Source organism: Phalaenopsis equestris, unplaced genomic scaffold, assembly GCF_001263595.1.
Source record: "Phalaenopsis equestris unplaced genomic scaffold, ASM126359v1 Scaffold000134, whole genome shotgun sequence".
NCBI classification, from domain to species: Eukaryota; Viridiplantae; Streptophyta; class Magnoliopsida; order Asparagales; family Orchidaceae; genus Phalaenopsis; species Phalaenopsis equestris.
Window position 1 is genome coordinate 2,814,237 of NW_018164576.1, and position 17,661 is coordinate 2,831,897.

The 17,661-nt window shown below is 35.2% G+C and overlaps 2 protein-coding genes across 6 annotated transcripts; both read left to right on the forward strand.

Moving 5' to 3' along the window:
- The first annotated feature begins 491 nt into the window (after nucleotides 1-491).
- LOC110021512 (14-3-3-like protein) lies at nucleotides 492-5,165 on the forward strand. 2 transcript variants are annotated; one of them, XM_020720032.1, is made up of 5 exons: nucleotides 492-1,107; nucleotides 1,352-1,471; nucleotides 3,153-3,270; nucleotides 3,411-3,474; nucleotides 4,275-4,370. In XM_020720032.1, exons 1-5 carry the CDS (start codon nucleotides 589-591, stop codon nucleotides 4,354-4,356), a joined length of 903 nt encoding a protein of 300 aa, XP_020575691.1. In that variant the 5' UTR covers nucleotides 492-588; the 3' UTR covers nucleotides 4,357-4,370. The 2 variants fall into 2 exon arrangements, with proteins under 2 accessions (XP_020575691.1, XP_020575692.1); XM_020720033.1 differs by lacking the exon at nucleotides 4,275-4,370 and adding an exon at nucleotides 5,146-5,165 and having other exon boundaries at nucleotides 497-1,107.
- Nucleotides 5,166-9,027: 3,862 nt separating this feature from the next.
- Nucleotides 9,028-11,277, forward strand: LOC110021511 (putative WEB family protein At1g65010, chloroplastic). Of its 4 annotated transcripts, XM_020720030.1 has the most exons (5): nucleotides 9,028-9,155; nucleotides 9,259-9,307; nucleotides 9,422-9,593; nucleotides 9,688-11,091; nucleotides 11,187-11,277. In XM_020720030.1, the coding sequence occupies exons 2-4, from the start codon at nucleotides 9,288-9,290 to the stop codon at nucleotides 11,077-11,079; spliced, it is 1,584 nt and encodes a 527-aa protein (XP_020575689.1). In that variant the 5' UTR covers nucleotides 9,028-9,155; nucleotides 9,259-9,287; the 3' UTR covers nucleotides 11,080-11,091; nucleotides 11,187-11,277. The 4 variants fall into 4 exon arrangements, with proteins under 4 accessions (XP_020575689.1, XP_020575687.1, XP_020575688.1 ...); XM_020720028.1 differs by having other exon boundaries at nucleotides 9,233-9,307; nucleotides 9,688-11,277; XM_020720029.1 differs by having other exon boundaries at nucleotides 9,244-9,307; nucleotides 9,688-11,277.
- The last annotated feature ends 6,384 nt before the right edge of the window (nucleotides 11,278-17,661 follow it).

Sequence of the window (17,661 nt, forward strand, 5' to 3'; positions counted from 1 at the left end):
AACAAAAAAAAACAAAAAAAAAAACAAAAAAAAATTGAATTATTCATCCATACTTGGAATATACTGAAACTAATGATAGAAATACATTGCTTAAATCTTCCCCAAAAAAAAAAAAAAAAGGGGGGGTCCACCCCCCCCCATTGTCCACCTCCTCCCATTGCCCCCTATGGAGGGAGAAATTATTTCGTATAAGTGTCTGATCTCCACCGTCGATCACAATAATCAAATTTAAAAAAAAATGTTGAAAGTGAGACCCACCAAAGACATCTTTGCAGTGGTCGATAATGAAGATCGGACATCACAAAGATGTATTTGACGAGCCTCAGACACCGGAGAAGTCGAACGGCAATCCCTTCTTGGGAAAAGTATTTTGTCAAATGTAAACACATGGATTGACAAATTCCCCCACAATTCTCCGCTGTAAGGTATTGTAATCCAATATATTAGTTTTTTTAGGGACTTCATCGCAAAAATGTTGCAAGAAATCAACTATAAATTCTGAACCCTTCAAACCATCCTTCCATCCGTATCACCTTTTTCTTTTCTTTGTCAACCGATTCACTCATCAAGAACATAACCAGCGGAACAATGGCCGACGTAGCAGCGAAGAATCCGATAGAGACGAGGGAGGGGCTCCTCCATCTCGCCCGTTTGACCATGAGGACCAGGGACTACCGATCCATGTTCGACTACACGAAGAAGCTCATCCAAATGGTGATGCCGACCGAGGATCTCACTGAAGACGAGCGCGATTGCTTCAGCTCTGCCTGCAAGTTCTTCATCGATGGCCATCTCAATACCTGGCGCCACCTCGATTCTGTGGTGTTCGATAGCAGCGCTAAATGCTCCCGGAGGGAATCCGCCAGAGAATATCAGGGGTTGATTGCGGACGAGATCAGAGAAATCTGTAAGGATATTTTAGAATTAATCGATCGCAGCTTATCTTTTTCCGGAAAAGAGGACGTGGCTAAGAAGATGACGACGGAGACTAGGGTTTTTTATATGATGATGAAGGGGGATTGCCTCGGCTACGCGGCGATGGTCACAAAAGGGCCGGGGAGGGTGAATGCAGAGGTTGCTGCTATCGAAGCATATAATGCTGCCATGGCAAGAATTCTTCCTTTGCCATTTTCAATTGATTTATTGCTTCCTTTTTCATTTCAATTGTTTGTTCTATTGCTTCTTTGTGCATTTTTCTATAATCGACGATCTTGCTTCTTCTTGCATTGGATTTGACGTCATTTTTAGTTTGCATTTCAAACTTTTGATAAATTTTGCAACCAAACAGCTAGTCCCTAATGGTTTTCCTTGGATCCAATTCAGATGATTTATTGACATTTCCGATCTGCAGGAAGAGGCATCGAAATTGCCAGAGCTGAACCAAACTCGACTAAAGTTAGCTCTCAATTTTGGAACGTTTCATGCTGACTTATGTCAAGCATTCAGTTTGGGTTGCACCGTTGCAAAGGAGGTATGCTTACATTTCTGTTAATTCTTATCCTTGATTATGGATTTGACTAATGGAGAATCATAAACTCTAAATCTCACTACAACCTAGATGAAAATTGTTATACATTGATTAAAGTGTCAAAAAGGTGGAGTTCATAATTAAAGCTCAAATAATAATTTGATTGAGATGACTTTGAACATATTCTATATGGATACATTTTTGCAAAATTTACATACGCACACCATAATATCCTGGTATTTTTGTATCTAACATTTGAGTTTTGATGTATACTTTTGTATCACTTTTGTTTAATAATCACATTAATATATATACATGTAAAGATATATTTCATTTCATTAAAGTTAATCTAAGAGGTATTTTCTATGAGATGTTAAAGATTTGAATGTTATGAAGGTAAATATCATAATTTTTTGTGTCATTAGAATTGTGTGGTTTGAGTAAGATCCTCTTATGTTTATGTATATGATATCAAGAATTATTTTGATCATTTCATCAATACTTGAATGTATCAAAATTTTCTTAATAAATAGGTTTCATTGCAAGGAAAATTAATTGTAGATTTCATGCCGTCGAGTTCTTTAAATGGCTCCTCAAACTTTATTACATTAGATGTTGATGATTTTCACTGGTTATTTCATAGTTTTGTATGTTAAAATAAATGATGTTTTATATACATACCACTCTATTCCTGTGTATTTACATATCTAACAAACAAACTTAAATTTTCACATATATGCCACCTTGCTTATCTATGAAAAGATGTATTTAACTTTAAAAAGTTAAACTAATACTATTTTTGACGTGATATTAAAAAATTAGGGTTTTATAAATGTAAAAAAAAACTAAAATTTAGGCGTTAGAAATGTAAATACATAGGAATTGGGTGTTGCGAATGTAAAATAAAGGATGAATGCAACCTTTCACTTAAACGGGCTTCCATATGCTGTATTATCTTCTCTTTATTTCACATTTTTAACATAATCATCGGTCCTTTAAGTTCACACAATTGATTATTATGGAGTTTCTAATGAATCAAATTTCATATATATCATGAAAGTTTAGCAGTCCACCAATTATGTAAAAAATATTGTGCGTGTTATATATAGCTCTCTTCGAAATCTATTGTTGTGAGATAAAACTTCCTGGCATAGAAATGAAACTCAAAGTACACAAACAAACACAAATCATTTATGTGGTTCGATCCAACTGGATCTACTTCCACGGGAGGGAATCAATCAAATAGTTCACTAAGGCAAAAAAAATGAAGAATACATAGCTTATACATAGAGATGAGCCCTCATCTTCCTTCTATAGCCTCCCTCCCAAGCGACACTTTGATACAAGGCCTCAGGATGTTCTCCTCCTCTCTAGCTCTCTAGCTATTCTCTCCTCTTTTGTGGTAGCTTAAGATCTCTTCCCTTGCTCTCCTAAGCCTCACACCCTCTCTATTTATAGAAGCAAGAGAGTGGTAGGTGAGAGGTAGGTGAGCGGTTGATGAGCGGTAGGTGAGATGTGGTAGGTGAGTTGCACCACATTACAAAAGTGTCATTTTACCTTAGTTCAATAATTGGGGTCAAAATAACATCTAATAATAACTTTTTTACTTCCACAATAAAAAATCATAAAATATGTTCTAAATATTATTGGCGTAGCTAATCTTTGCGGATTTTTGTCTCATTAGGCGCTTGATAAGGCTAAACAAGCCATGGCAATTAGTGAGGATCAAGTATCTTCTGATGCCAGTGGGTTATTGGAAGAACTCCGCAACAAGAACGACATTTGGATGGCTAGAATAGCAGGTCAGCCATAACTTTCCTACAATTATTTTTATACTTCATGTTTTTATTTAGCATTCCCATCCTTAAATTAGAAAGTTATTTACTGACTATCTGCATTGTTTGTTCATGTTTTGAATATCTGTTTCACAAAACTCGTGAAGCTGAACCAGAGCAGGAGAACAAAGCTTGCAGACGCCTCAGTGCAACAGAGCCACCTTTCAAAGGGTATTAAAGATAGTTGATTATTATAGAATAATAATAATAAGAGTGTTATAAACATACAATATGATTTTTTTTATAATAATTTCGTCTCCTTTTCTTTTTATCTTTCACAAAAATTTTCTTAAAAATGGTTTTCAGCATTTAGCGACATTTGTTCATGTTCTCATCACACTTTTAGATAAATAGGGCTTGTTGTTTGCCAGCTTATTCGACTCCATGCATACTATAATAATTGATAATTTTTCATCCTCACAAGAATTAGAAAGGTAACGCTTTCATGATATCAGTTGGCTCAAATTTCTCAATTTTCATTTGCCACGTAACAAACCTTTCTAAAAACATGCCATTTCATGAAATATGGAAATATAGCATCCTAAAAGATGATCTAAATATTTCAATAATTTTGATATAAGTATATATAATTGTGATGTAATATCTCAGACTCTCATCTATTGACATATTATTCATTTTAGTCTAATGGTCTCACGATTTTGTCCCATTAGTGTAACTTCTCTAGAGGCGAGAATTCTAAGTTATTTTTCATCACGTTTTAAAAGTCAAATTTGATCATCAACATCAGATTAAAAAGCTATGCATGAGGGAGATGTTTATTATCCCAAAATGAGAATCCTAAATAAATTGCAATTCAATGTATAGAGATTTTCAAAAAGATTCAAAAAGAAATATATGGCTAGCATTTGTTTGATTAAATTTATGAATTAAAATAAAAAAATTATCTATTGAGATTTTATATGTTATGCGATCTTCCCCTCTAATCCACTTACAACTTTTGTTTTATGTAGCTCGGTAAAGCTAAATCAAGCTCCATTGAAAACATTCGAATTATTTGGAGAATGGCAAGTGATATGTCCATCTGGCGATTGAGTTTAGCCTCAATATATTTCCATCAATAAATAGTTTTTTTTTTTTTTTATTTCAGTGATGATGTTGACTTCTGTAATTATTTGAATATCATTTGTCTCATGCAATTGCTTTTTAATATAATAAAATTAAGCTTTGATTGTTTGACCATTACCAATAAAAAAATAAAACAGTTTTAAAATTGCATCTTGGTCGTATAAAGAAAAAAAAAGTTTATATTCACATGAGGATTATAAATGGCTCATTTTGACACAATATTTCAAAAATTTTAATTTGCAATAAGAAAAGGGGAGATTTACATATGTAACCCACTTTTATGTATATATATATATATTATATATATATATCCACAAATAAGCTTTTATATTTACATTTATAATATTTTGGTGCTTTAAACTATGCACAAAAAAGGCGTATTTTATTTTACAAAAATGATGATAATACCTTTTTTTTTTTAATGTGGTAAATGTGGTATCAAAGATTTGAGTTCTATGTGTGTAAATGAAAGTGTAGGTGTTAGATATATAAATACAGAGGTATTGGGTGCTATGTAAGTAAATGGCACTAAAAAATGGGGGAATTTACTTACATTTTAATGTTACCGTATTTGTTTCAAATTTAAATGAAAAGAATGGAATTATAATTTGTATGTTGTTTTCACCGCTATTAGTTTTAGCTGTATCACGTATTAAACCTAAACAAAGAACATACATTACTGTTGAATCTTTTTATGACATAGAATTCTATATTGTCCATGAACTTACATAACTTGGAAAAGATTTTGTATTTTAGATGAAGGTGGTTGATGTGTCGCAGGAGCTCAAATTCTTGATTGCTCCCCTTAATCTCCGGTGAAGGAGAGAATGGTTCGGACGATGGTTTTTTGGTTCCAGTGTGAGAGAGTCGGGATCTCATTGGTTAGTCTCTCTAGTCTCCACATCACTTTTCCCTTACCTCCCATAAATAATAGGAAATAAAAAATATTATAAACTTACATTATGCACAGTAACGTGCACATCCATAATGTTTCGATGAAAAGATCGTGGCATGGATGTCAAGTGACGTTTTAAATAAGGATGGACACAAGTACTTGTATGTAATGTTGATTTTCCCTGGTAGCTGATTCGTCTCGAGCTAGATTGACTACTTCAACATATAGGCCTAGCTCAACCAATTCAGCTGGTGGGCTCAGTTCGACCACTTCTGCTGATAAGTTTATTTCAACCACTTAGGTCGATGCCTCAATTCGACCACGTCGGTTGATGCTTAATTCTATAAATTTGAACTAACTCGAGACTCAGCTTATTTATTTTTAAATAGACTGGCCAATGGCATTATAAGAAGTCTTAAACCAGTTTAGGGATTGAGGATTAAATTAAACTTGACTCAAATTGTATCAATAGCTCTTTGAACTCAGCTCAGGAGTTAATTATTGACTCGAGTCTCAATCAATTAACGTGCCGACTTGATTCAAATGCACCCCACCTCACGAAAATAACAATAAGTTAAACTTCAATCATAATTCTTAGATCAGCATGTATTACTTTAATGAAGCAAAGTCAAAAGTCTGAAATGATTTATTTAATAGATATGAAATATATTTATATTTTCCTCATTATAAACAAAGTTATAGCCACCATACATTGATTGGAGTGTTCATTGTACGCATATGTTGCCATTTTATTTTTTACTTAATAAAACCGAATGATGGAGATTTAATCATAAATAAAGGAAGTAACTAATTAAATTAATTATATTACTTGAAATTATAACAAACTGCCGTTGTTTCCTGATGTATCCGTTTTAGCTAAGCTATATATATAAGGAACATTTACATAAATACCACACCATTCTTATATATATACAAATAGAACACCTAAACTTCATACAAAAATAGAAAAGTCCATGTCGACGAAATGTATTCGGCCAAATCCATATAATAATCTCCAGTTCTTGATATGAGGTCACTTGGGTTAATTCATATTGTCTAGAAGTTCAAGCGGATTATTAGTAATAATTGCATATATATATATATATATATATATATATATATATAAATATTGTATGTGAAAATTATGTCAGCACAAAGCTCGAAACATATGAACAGCTCAGATGGTAGATACGGACGATCAAACGAGGTCTTTTGACGATCATTTGGGTTGGTTACTGGCGAAGGATGCATATGGTTCTAGTGATCTGAGGAATGTACCAAGGAACTTCTCGCAGGGTGGGGATCGACTCTCATGATGATCGACAATAAACATCCTTTTTTGGACAAGTTGTTGGTAGACTCAAGACAAAACGAACGACCGACGAACTTCCTATCGACCGAATCAATTCTCTTGTCTTTCTAAGAGACAAATAATGAGGGAACCGATATGTAAAATCTAGACTCATTCCTATAAATAGGGGGTCAATGTTAAGATAAATGTTACACATTTCTGGTTGTTCTATCTCTCTCTCTCTATAATGTTCTATATCTTGGGCGTGTTTCCCATACAATTTAGGATTCAACACCTTTAAGGTGTGAAGAGTGAGAAAACATGTCGTCAACAAGAAGAAGAGCCCAACAACAACAACAGGGATAATCCAGTTAGAGGAATGTGGTGAAGTAGCCTGTACTAGGGAGTTCATGAAATAATTTCTCTAACAAGGTCTGTAATATTTGAGAACTCAGACCATCAATCAAAAGTCAGGATAATTTGTAAAGGTGCTAAGAGTCATGGCTGTCATAGAGGCAATCCTTGTCACAGGAGGAGAACTGATCCAACACGGAGTGCCTAAACCCCCTCAAGAAGAACCATTAGCAAACAATGGGGGAAGAGTGATCCACTTGCAGGAGAAGCCTGTCGACGGGTAGTACCAAGACAGCGCCACATCCGCCTCTATGGAGGTGAGAAATAGACCGGCGCAAACTAAGGTACAGAGGCAGTCAGAGAATGCTTTCTCTCTACAGGTCTTGGGAGTTGAACCACTAGAGAAGTTCAAGACGCACGTTTTAGAATAATATAAAGGGCGGTCGGATCCCAACGACCACCTCACGTCATTCAAATTGTCTATATGTCCGTTAAAAATTTCTGATGTCCTTAAGTGTAAGTTATACTTCACAAAGTTGAGATCAACCACATTAAAGTGGTTTGACAGTTTATCCGTGGGGGTAATCACCTATTTTGCGGAGTTTGTGAGACGTTTTCTATTGCAGTTTGCAAGTGCTCTGAAGCCTAAGAAGAATGCATGATCCATATGGCAACTGAAGAAAGTATCCAACAAGAGATTGCAGTCACTCTCCCTCCCAGGGTGGCAATCAGGTGTTCCTCTAAGTTATGGCCTCTTGGAGGGCCTCAAATCAATCCATAATTTGCGCTCAAAGCGCCTGGACATTTTCATGTATGCCTCGACACATCTTCTTTTTATTGAATTTCATGGGCGCTATTTCTCTTTTTGAGGATTCTACTTCATAGTTGGCTCCGCTTCTCGTCTGGGGCATGTCCACGATCACTGCACCACCTTTCTGGATGTTGGATCTTGAATTATCTTTCAGAAATACACTTCTTGAGAGTCAGAGCCGGGAGGTGGAGGAGAGAGAGGCGAAAAGTGTTAAGAAATTCTTAGTAAAGTAGCCGGAAAAAGTTCACAGATCGGGAGTCCCTTTATCTGTCCTTTTGACCCATATTTATAAGGTTGTATTCATACAGTTATAGAAAGTAGTGCGTGATTATGTAAACTGCCCTTAATGCAATCAATATATTGATTTAATACTAAATTTGCATTGCAATTTAAATTTGGATATGGCAAAAACCCGCAGGTAGATGTGCTTTGGTTTGGCTAAACAAAGCAATGGGCCTCATGATGGTCGTTTTAGTCGAGGTATAAGTAGTTGGTCAGCCGGTTGCGTTCGATCTGCTTTTAAGGAGCTTCGGCGATTAGGACAGATGGTACACTCATCGAGTGGATTTGTCAATGGTAGACTTAATCAGTCCGTTGATTTTTCAGATGATCAGCTCAGATCATGCCTCTTGAATTTAATATCTCGATTGTTGAGTCGTCATCTTTAGCAGTTCAATTGCTTTGAGATATGTGCCGATAATTTTGCTTTGTACACAAATAATTTTTTTTGAAAACATATCATAGTTCAATAAAAAATTGTTGGAATGAAAAAAATCATGCTTGCTTCATATAATCATACTATCATAATTTTTTTTACATCATAGTTTTTTCATTGTAATCAAATGTCTCATGGAAAAATAACCTCTCCTTGGAATTCAATTTTTATGTATTTGCATATTAAATATGTAAACTTCAATATTTACATACATATTAGGGTATTTTTATTTTCTTAGTCGAAATAATGATGATTTATATGTCATAAAAGATAGTAGTACATATTAAAATAAATAAATAAATAAAGTTTTGATCTTAGATGTGCAAATAAATTGGAATTTGGTGGTATGCATGCAAACGCCCGTTGGATGACGTCATAATATTCATTCATTGCTGTGTCAAAACCGCAAGGTGCGATCACGCGTGCAGTAGAATACAACCTAAAACTACCAGCCGCCGTCCGATCCATCCACCGAAGACTCGCAAACCCCACCTCAGATCTTACGGTCATCACTTCCACTTCACCGAATACTGCCTCCCTCCCCTCTCTTTTCTACCCTCCTTCAACCTCTTCTCTCTCTCTCTCTCTCTCTCTCTCTCAACTCGCAGCTCGCAGAAGCCATCCAAAGTTGGAAATTTGATGCGCAGGGGTGGTTGACTTTGGTCTTAGAGAGCTTGGAGCTCTGAAAGTTTTCATCTTGGTAACGCCTTCTCCTAATTTCTAGTACACAGTTTCTCTGTTTTTTTTTTTTTTTCTTATTCATCGTGTTTGCTATAGTTTTTCAATAGGTTTCTTAATTTCAGGAGGAGATTCAATCTGAGTTTTGCTCAAGATGCAATCTTTTAGTTCGAGGTACTGTAAAGCTCCCTCTTTTATTAATGCTTTTGAGTGGATTATCAGGTAATCCAGTCTGGTTTTTATCTGTTCAAGTTGAAGTTGATTGTTAGTTTATTTTTCAATTTGAAGACCTGGATCATCTGAGGTGCAGCGAAAGAGTTCTCCATCTGCTCCCAATTCCAGAAGGAGTCTTTCGCCCTGTTTAAGAAAAAGTTCAATCGTTTGGTCTAATTCTACTGAATCTAAACCTTCAAAGGTTTCTGAACGGAAGCCCTCTCCAAAGCCACAATCTTTCCAAGAGGTGCCTGCAAATCACAAACCTCCTCTGCAAATTTTGATCTTTTAAACATAAGTTTTTCTGAAGTTTGTAATTGATCTTCCTTTGCTTGCAATAGAAGCAAAAACCTGTGAGAGTTCCCGACATGCAAGAGCAATGGGGCCAGCTCCAGGAGGACCTGAGGAGGACGAAGGAGGAGAGATCCTCTGCACTTCAAGAACTTGAAGAACTGAAAAAGAAGAAGAATGAAGAATCCTTACATAGCCAAGATAGGATAAATATGTTAGAACAAGAAGCAGAAAAGGCGAAGGAATCAGAAGGTAAAATGCTCGAGTCACTGTTTTCTCAGACCAAGCAGCTTGAGCAAACAAAGATTTTGCTCGAAGAAGCCAAGCTGGAGATAAGGAACCTTCCATGCTTAAGCTGTCCAAACCCAGAAAATGATGGATCGTTAGATTCTATTCAGGCCACGGACGAAATCAGAAAGCTTAGAAATGAGCTCAGGTTGGCTCTGCAGGCTGAAGAGAAGAGCAAAAAAGCTATGGATGATTTAGCAATGGCCCTTATGGAAGTGACTGCTGAGGCCACCCAGGCAAAATCAGAGCTTGCTGCAACAAAATCCGAGCTTGAAGAGGTTAGAGCTGAAGCTCAACATTCTAATAACTCTCTGTTACAAAGTAGCGAACAGAAGCTACACGATGTACTGAAGGAGTATAACCAACTTAAGCAAGAATATGAGGATTCCACTGTTGCCTGGAAAGAGAAAGAAGACAGCTTTATGAACTGCATAAAGATTTCTGAAGAAGAAACGAACAAAAAGGATCAAGAGATTAGCAGACAAACAGATGCACATAGAATGGCTAGAGAAGAGACATCGAAGCTTAGGGATATAATCAAACAAGCAATAAACGAAGCTACAGTGATTAAGGAATCTTTAGAAATTGCCAGATTGCAAAATTATGAACTTGAGGAACAGCTCTCAAAGAAGGAAAATGAGTTGCAGCAGATCAAACATGATTATGAAAGCTTAAAAGTGAGCGAGGCTGCTGCTCTTGACAGCGTAAGAGAACTCAAGAGCCTTCTTGCCTCGGTTTCAGCTGCAGAATCAAACAAGATCAAAACTTTGTCAGATTTTGAATCTTTCAAACTTTCAAAAGCGACAGCTGATGATCGAAAGATAAGTAAGAGTGCGAGGAAATTCTCATCTGATCGATGGACAGACATGAAACCTCTGGTACAGCAGAATGGCCACAGGCTTTCGGTTGGAGAGTCAGATTTGTGCAGGGGTTTGGGATTGGAGAAGGAGAAACCTGGTTCTGTATCGAATGGGCATGATATTGGTCTCCCTTCATTTTTGTTCAGTGATGACAGGGGAATCAATACTGATGATTTTGATCATTTACATGGGATTCTGTTCAGTGATACAGAGAATGAGAAGAAGAAGAAGAAGAGGACGGCTTTACGAAGATTTGGGGACGTGCTGATGAGGAGGAGCGTTCACAAACCTTAGTTTATTGTTTAGGTGAGTTAAAGATTTGATTCATAAGCTTTGTAGGTTCTGTAAGTGTATGATATAGTTTGTAATAAGGTTCTCAGGTGTATGTTGTATGGATACAGACACGAGGATGCAAACCCGAGGACGCGAACCTGGACCCGATACGATATGAACAATTATGTTATTAAAAATATAGGGCATTGGCATGCGTCGCACGCCATTATAATAATAATAATAATAATAATAATTATTATTATTATTATTATTATTATAATGGCGTGCGACGCATGCCAATGCCCTATATTTTTAATAACATAATTGTTCATATCGTATTACTCAGATTAGTTGGTTTAACATTTGCTTATCAGTTGTAAGTCCTCTCTGGTCAGGGGTTCGATTCCCCCTGAGTGTAGGACATGGTACTCGAATTCTTAGGCGCATGAGGGATGATTAGTGCTTGTATGATAGCCTTTTGTCATTATATATAACAAGTAAAATATTAAGAATAATATAAAAAAAAAGTTTTAATAGCATTATATTTCTGAAACTAAGATATCCATAATGAGAAATATCAGCTCAGGCGAGTGATTGACAAATCACTTGACCTCGTCCGCTAGAAAAAACGATAGGACAGATAAATTGAACATATAGATTTAACCTTTGAATAAATTTTTTTACTTTATTTATAAAAAAATATACAGAAGATATTTACAAAAAAAAAAAAAAAAAACTAATTCATTAGTTTAAGACACATGTCTTATTTATTTAAATATTATTTAAATTGGACAATGACGTGTCTGATGCGTGTTTGGGGCGTGTCTGACAAGTTTCTGTGTTTTACACTGCAAGACTCTTTAATTAGAAATGTCCGTGAATCATAGCCTATAGGCAAAGTTAACAACACATATACGTACATCCCTTCGTTGCGTCGAGAGCATCGCCAAATTTTCTCATTATGATAGGCGCTCATGGCGAACTCATCACAAAGCGTGTTGCCATAGGTATATCCCTAATTTCTATGTATTTACAAACTTAACAATTATAGTTAGATATCTTTAGTTTTAACACTTCTTTGTCATAAGTTTATGCATGAAAATTGTATTTCAGTATTTAAAAATTGATAATAGTGATATTTATATTCTTAATGTAATATTAAAGATTTACGTGTTCTGCATATAAATGTAAAAATCTAGATGCTGGATATGTAAATACATAAAAATTGTGTGGTGCTTATGTAAATTCCCCTATGTTAAAATACACTTAAAACCCATTAGAAATTTGTCATATAAAAACCCATTAGAAATTTGTCAATATATAATGATGAATATCATATTGCTTTCATTGCTTTCTTCTCATGATTTTATTTTATGTATTTTGACTTCTCTTTTGGAATTCGGAGACCATTATGTTCCTTCTAGTAAATTCTTGAAGACTTTATATTGACATTATTTTGCTTTAATTGACATATCTTATCCGCAAGCTCAGATCACACGAGACCATGAGGAAGGAGTGATTATTGTGTGTGGAGAGTGCCGCACGCAGCTCTCCCATCACAGTCGCGCATCGCGGCTGTATGAAAATGGGACCCACTGTCATACATTGCGGCTGTGATCGGATAGCGCACGCAGAGCTGCGTGTGTTCTCCGCATGCAATAATTAGACCATGAGGAAGACTTTTATTGACAGGCGATTTAGTTGCATATATACATGATTTGATAGTTTTTTAAAAAGAAATGTAAAGTGGAAATCATATATTTCTAATAAACTTTTTTGGTTGATTGTTAAATTCAGTATATCATTTCTCATATTTGGTTGAAATAAAAAAATTAGTCTAAATCAGTAATAATAAGAAGAAAGTTCTACGTATAACACATTTAAAATTAGCAAGTTTTATATCTCAAACACCTAAAACTATTTATCGACTCACATAACATCGACATTTACATGTATACCACACAATTGTTATGTATTCACAAATTAAACAACTAAGTTTTTCTATTTACATGCATAAAACTATAATCTTAAACATTATATAAGAAAATATCAATCTTATTAAATTTATGAGAGTGAAATACATATTTCCATGCATTGATTTATTGCCAAAGTTATAGAAATGTAAATATCAAACTTTAGATCCTAGATATGTAAATTCATGAGAATTGTATGGTATATATATAAATTTCCCTTTCTCTTTTATTTTTTTGACAAATAACTTAAAATATTTCACTTTATTTCTAACCAATATACTATACATTTAAGTGTAACGAAAAAACAAAGAAGTAAAAACATTACTTGACCGCTTTATTACCTTGTTGTCATGTACAATTCTTTGCTCTTGTTAATTCATTACCCAACAAGATCCCCTCAATATGTTAAGGCCGTCTGAAACAACCATAACACCTCTTGCACAACCATGTGCGGGATATGTAACCACCTGATAGCAAAATCTGTAATAATCTTAATGCTAGAAACTTCTTACCATTTTATACGTGGCCAAAGTTGTGCCTATAGAATTTGGGGAATATATTGAGTATTTCTTTATTCCTCTACCATTTTTCTATGTAATATTCTTCCCTTAGTGCTTAGCTTAGCAAGTCCTCATGGTATCAGAGCCAAGCTCAAGTTAATTTGAGCTTCATGTTCAAAATATGATGATCAGTTCATGTATGTATGTTGCTTTCACTTGAATCTTTGCTATCTAAAATGGTCAATTCTCAAACCTTCAAAACCCATGGATTCTCTTCCCTCCAATCATTGTAAATCTCAAACATTCTTTTCTCTCTCAAATTTCTAATGAGCAAAATCAAAATTTTCACCCAAACCTAACTCTCAACTCATAATTATCAAATGTGAAAAGCTCAGGTCTTAAAACATTTTTATAACTAAAGACTTCATTAGATTCTTAGATGGCAATATAGAATGTCCTCCTAAATTTTGATAATGCATATTTGTCCACAAAAAAATTGCCAATACTCCAATTACATTATGATTGATCAAAACCTAGAAACCACATCATACTCTTCAATTTTCCCTGTTGTCCTACCATGTTTTAAACATCTTTCGATTACAATATAAATCTAAAATACACTTAGAAGAAGGCTGCAACCCGACAACATTTCTAGACTAATTCAGTTGAATAGTGAATTTCACAAACTCTCCATGAACAATCAAACCATGATCCAAAATTTATCAAACAACAAATCACTGGTCAATAATATTGTAGATGCGGAAGGAAAGCTAGACCAAGAAGATATCATCCTATATATATGTTTAACGGGCTACCTGTCAGATATCAAGCTTTCAAAACTTCAATTTGAACCAGCTTTAATCGATGAATATCAATAACTTTTACTCTCTTATGGAGTGAAAAAATCAACATTGCCAGTGAAAACCATAAATTGGAACATAACTCCAATCCTCAGCTAGCCATCAAAACCTCTAGAAGAAGATAATCCAACTCAAACAGAGGTCGTGGTAGAAATCAATCCTCATTTAAATCGAGAACTAAACAGGTCGATCTCAATCACGATTATCTGTCATCTGTCAAATCTGCAGCAAATTGGTCCTTCAACAAAAACATGTTAGCATAGATTGAATATGGACTATATCCCATCCAAACATGCCCTGCAAACTACAACACCTACAGATGTGCTAGACTCGAGAGCAATAATGCATCTCACCTAAGATTTTAACCAAGTCCAAATGGTTGAACCAGCTGATGGCACTGATCAAGTAATGGTAGGTGATGGTCAGTCAATTCCATCCATACATAAAGATGATGATATTTTATCAACTCCCAATCGTAAGCTTATTCTCTCTCAAATATTGCATGTACCTTCCTTCTCACACAACCTTTTATCTATACAAAAACTTATTAATGAAAATAACATTGTCATTCATTTTTACACCACTGGATTCTCCATCTTATATCCACATAATCAATAATTACATCTCCATGGCAATAGCTCTGATGGACTATCTAATTGTTCAATCACCAGCTGCTATGACAACATAAGACACAAACTCTACATAGATTAATACTGAGGACTTTACCTTGCAATAGCTATAATTATCAAAAATGCCATAAACAACATTTTTTCTAACATCATTCAAATATGTATTCCACACTACAACTGCTACACACCAATGTATGGGGCCACACCCCTCTTGTATCTAATTATGGATATAAATATTGCATTGTGTTTATTGATGTATACTCTTAAGTTCTCTCAGTTATTCCTAACAACCCAAAAATCTGAAATGTCCCATAAGTATATATCATTTATCAAAAGATTAGTACATAATTTGATAATCCTATATGAACATTGAGATCAAAAGTGGGAGGCGAATACACCAGTTCGCTCCTTCAAAATTTTTTATCTAATCGTGACATACATCACCAACTTTCTTGTTCATATATTGTGGAACAAAAAGGAGTGGTTGACTATAATCATCACCATCTCATCTAAACAACATAAACCCTATTATATGATGCTCATCTCCAACTCAACTTTCGGATGAATGCACTTTTAACAACTCCCTACCTTATCAATCACATGTCATAAAAAAACACTTACTCTAGATTGTCATATGAGCTGCTATATCAACATCCACCAACATATAAACAACTCAGAATATTTGAATGTTGTTATCCATGGCTTAAACCCCAACCACCACACAAGCTAGCCCCTCAATCTACTTCTTGTGAATTTCATGACTACTCCTCTACCCACAAAGGATTCAAATGCTATAATCCACAAATTGTGAAGATTATCACTTCTTGTCATATTGTCTTTAATGAAAATGTATTTACTTATCCAACCTCTATGACTTTCTTACCAAAACAAGTCTCAGGTTTTCTTAATGCCTTACTCCTTAGTCCCACATATGTGCAACACACTAAATTAGTCACTCACTCAAACACCCTTTAGATATCTACAATAACCCATATGAATATTCCACCAAATCTAGCACCTCTACTTAAGGTAATAACTATACAATAGCCACTTAATCCAGAAGACATCCCAAATCCATCAAAACCTGCACCACCAAAATCTCATCCAATGCAAACCAAAGCAAACACTAGAAAACTCAAACCAATACAACGCCTAAATCTATCTCACCAACGCACATCCTACCCGGATTCCTCTTCTTATACTCAAGCTATGAAATCTTCCCACTAAAGAAAAGTTATGGCTGAAGATTTCTCTGCGCTTCAAAATCAAGGAACTTGGACATCAGTTCCTCTCCAACATAATCAACCAATTCTTGGATGTAGGTGGACCTACTGTACAAAATTTAATTCAAATGGATATGTGACACAATATGAAGCACGGCTGGCTGCTTAGGGATTTGAGCAGAAATATGGAATTAACTATTATGAAGCGCTTAACGTAGTTTCCTAGATGGTTACTCTTTGAATACTCCTCATCATTGCCTTTAATAAAAATTGGACAATCCTACAGTTTGACGTATCCAATGCCTTCTTGCATGACACTCTTTAAGAAATGGTCTATTTGCAACAACTTGATGGCTTCATTGATGAAGTTTCTGAATCATATATGCTTGCTATAGAAAGCGATGTATGGACTCAAATAATCTCCATGTCAGTGGTTTGCTTCCATCTTTGAACTTGTCATCAGGCATGGCTTCACTATTAGTAGAACTGATTCATCCTTATTAATATTCACACAAGAAGGACATCCCACCTTTTTACTTCTCTTTGTCGATGACATTCAATCACAAGAGAAAGTAGTGCACCAATAAATCATCTCACCACTCATCTCAGCACTCAATTTTAGATAAAGCAACTGGGCAACATCTCAAAATTTTTAGGGATTGAGGTGTACTGCACTCATGCTCAATTTTTCCTAATGGAGTCAAGGTGCAGTTAATTTGGATGTCGTAAAGAATAACATCAAAAAACTTAGCAAAGCCGTTGTTGGTTGTCGACACTATTTTTGGTATGGGATTTGCCCGTAAGAAGCTGTCGGTCATCGGAATTGAAATCCCGTTGCCCGCTTCGGAAGGTCGTTTTTTTAAAAAATTTTAGTTTTGAAAAAGATGAAGTCAAACTGACCCCATAATTTTCAAAGTTTAAATGAAAGAGCGCTTTACCTCAAATCCTGTATTTATCCTGAAGGATGAACATAAGAATTGAGGGTGAGACTCGATCAAATAAACTAAAGAAAGTTATGACATCCGTTTTGTCTGCGAAACCAATGTATTGGCCGACAAGTTCCCCTATTTAATATAAGGAATTAAATAGGGTTTATATTATGCTGGGTTCGGGAAAAGCTTCCTATAAGGGCAAGCCCCTATACTTAATTACATCATAGATAACTGAAATTACCTAAGAATACTCTCGATAAAAATCAAGAAAAATTACCTTCAAGGAGTTCAAAAGGTAAGGACATTTCAAAGATATCGGACTAAGAAGTGTGAAGGGGGATTGGTTCAAATTTGAAACATTTTATTTTGGAGTCCAAAGGAGGAAACACTAGACGATGTCACGGATCCGAAGGAGAACTTCGGTGACTTTCTAAGCTATCCTATTATTTGGCCTCAATTTAGGAGAGATCATTTAGATGTTTCATC

Bases quoted from the DNA above. Each gene is read 5' to 3' on its own strand.
- LOC110021512 (XM_020720032.1), top strand. From the start codon at position 589: ATGGCCGACGTAGCAGCGAAGAATCCGATAGAGACGAGGGAGGGGCTC. The intron at 1,108-1,351 runs GCAAGAATTCTT...TCCGATCTGCAG, and splicing joins AAGCATATAATGCTGCCATG to GAAGAGGCATCGAAATTGCC. The intron at 3,271-3,410 runs GTCAGCCATAAC...AAACTCGTGAAG, and splicing joins TTGGATGGCTAGAATAGCAG to CTGAACCAGAGCAGGAGAAC.
- LOC110021511 (XM_020720028.1), top strand. From the start codon at position 9,288: ATGCAATCTTTTAGTTCGAG. The intron at 9,308-9,421 runs GTACTGTAAAGC...TTCAATTTGAAG, and splicing joins ATGCAATCTTTTAGTTCGAG to ACCTGGATCATCTGAGGTGC. The intron at 9,594-9,687 runs GTGCCTGCAAAT...TGCTTGCAATAG, and splicing joins AGCCACAATCTTTCCAAGAG to AAGCAAAAACCTGTGAGAGT.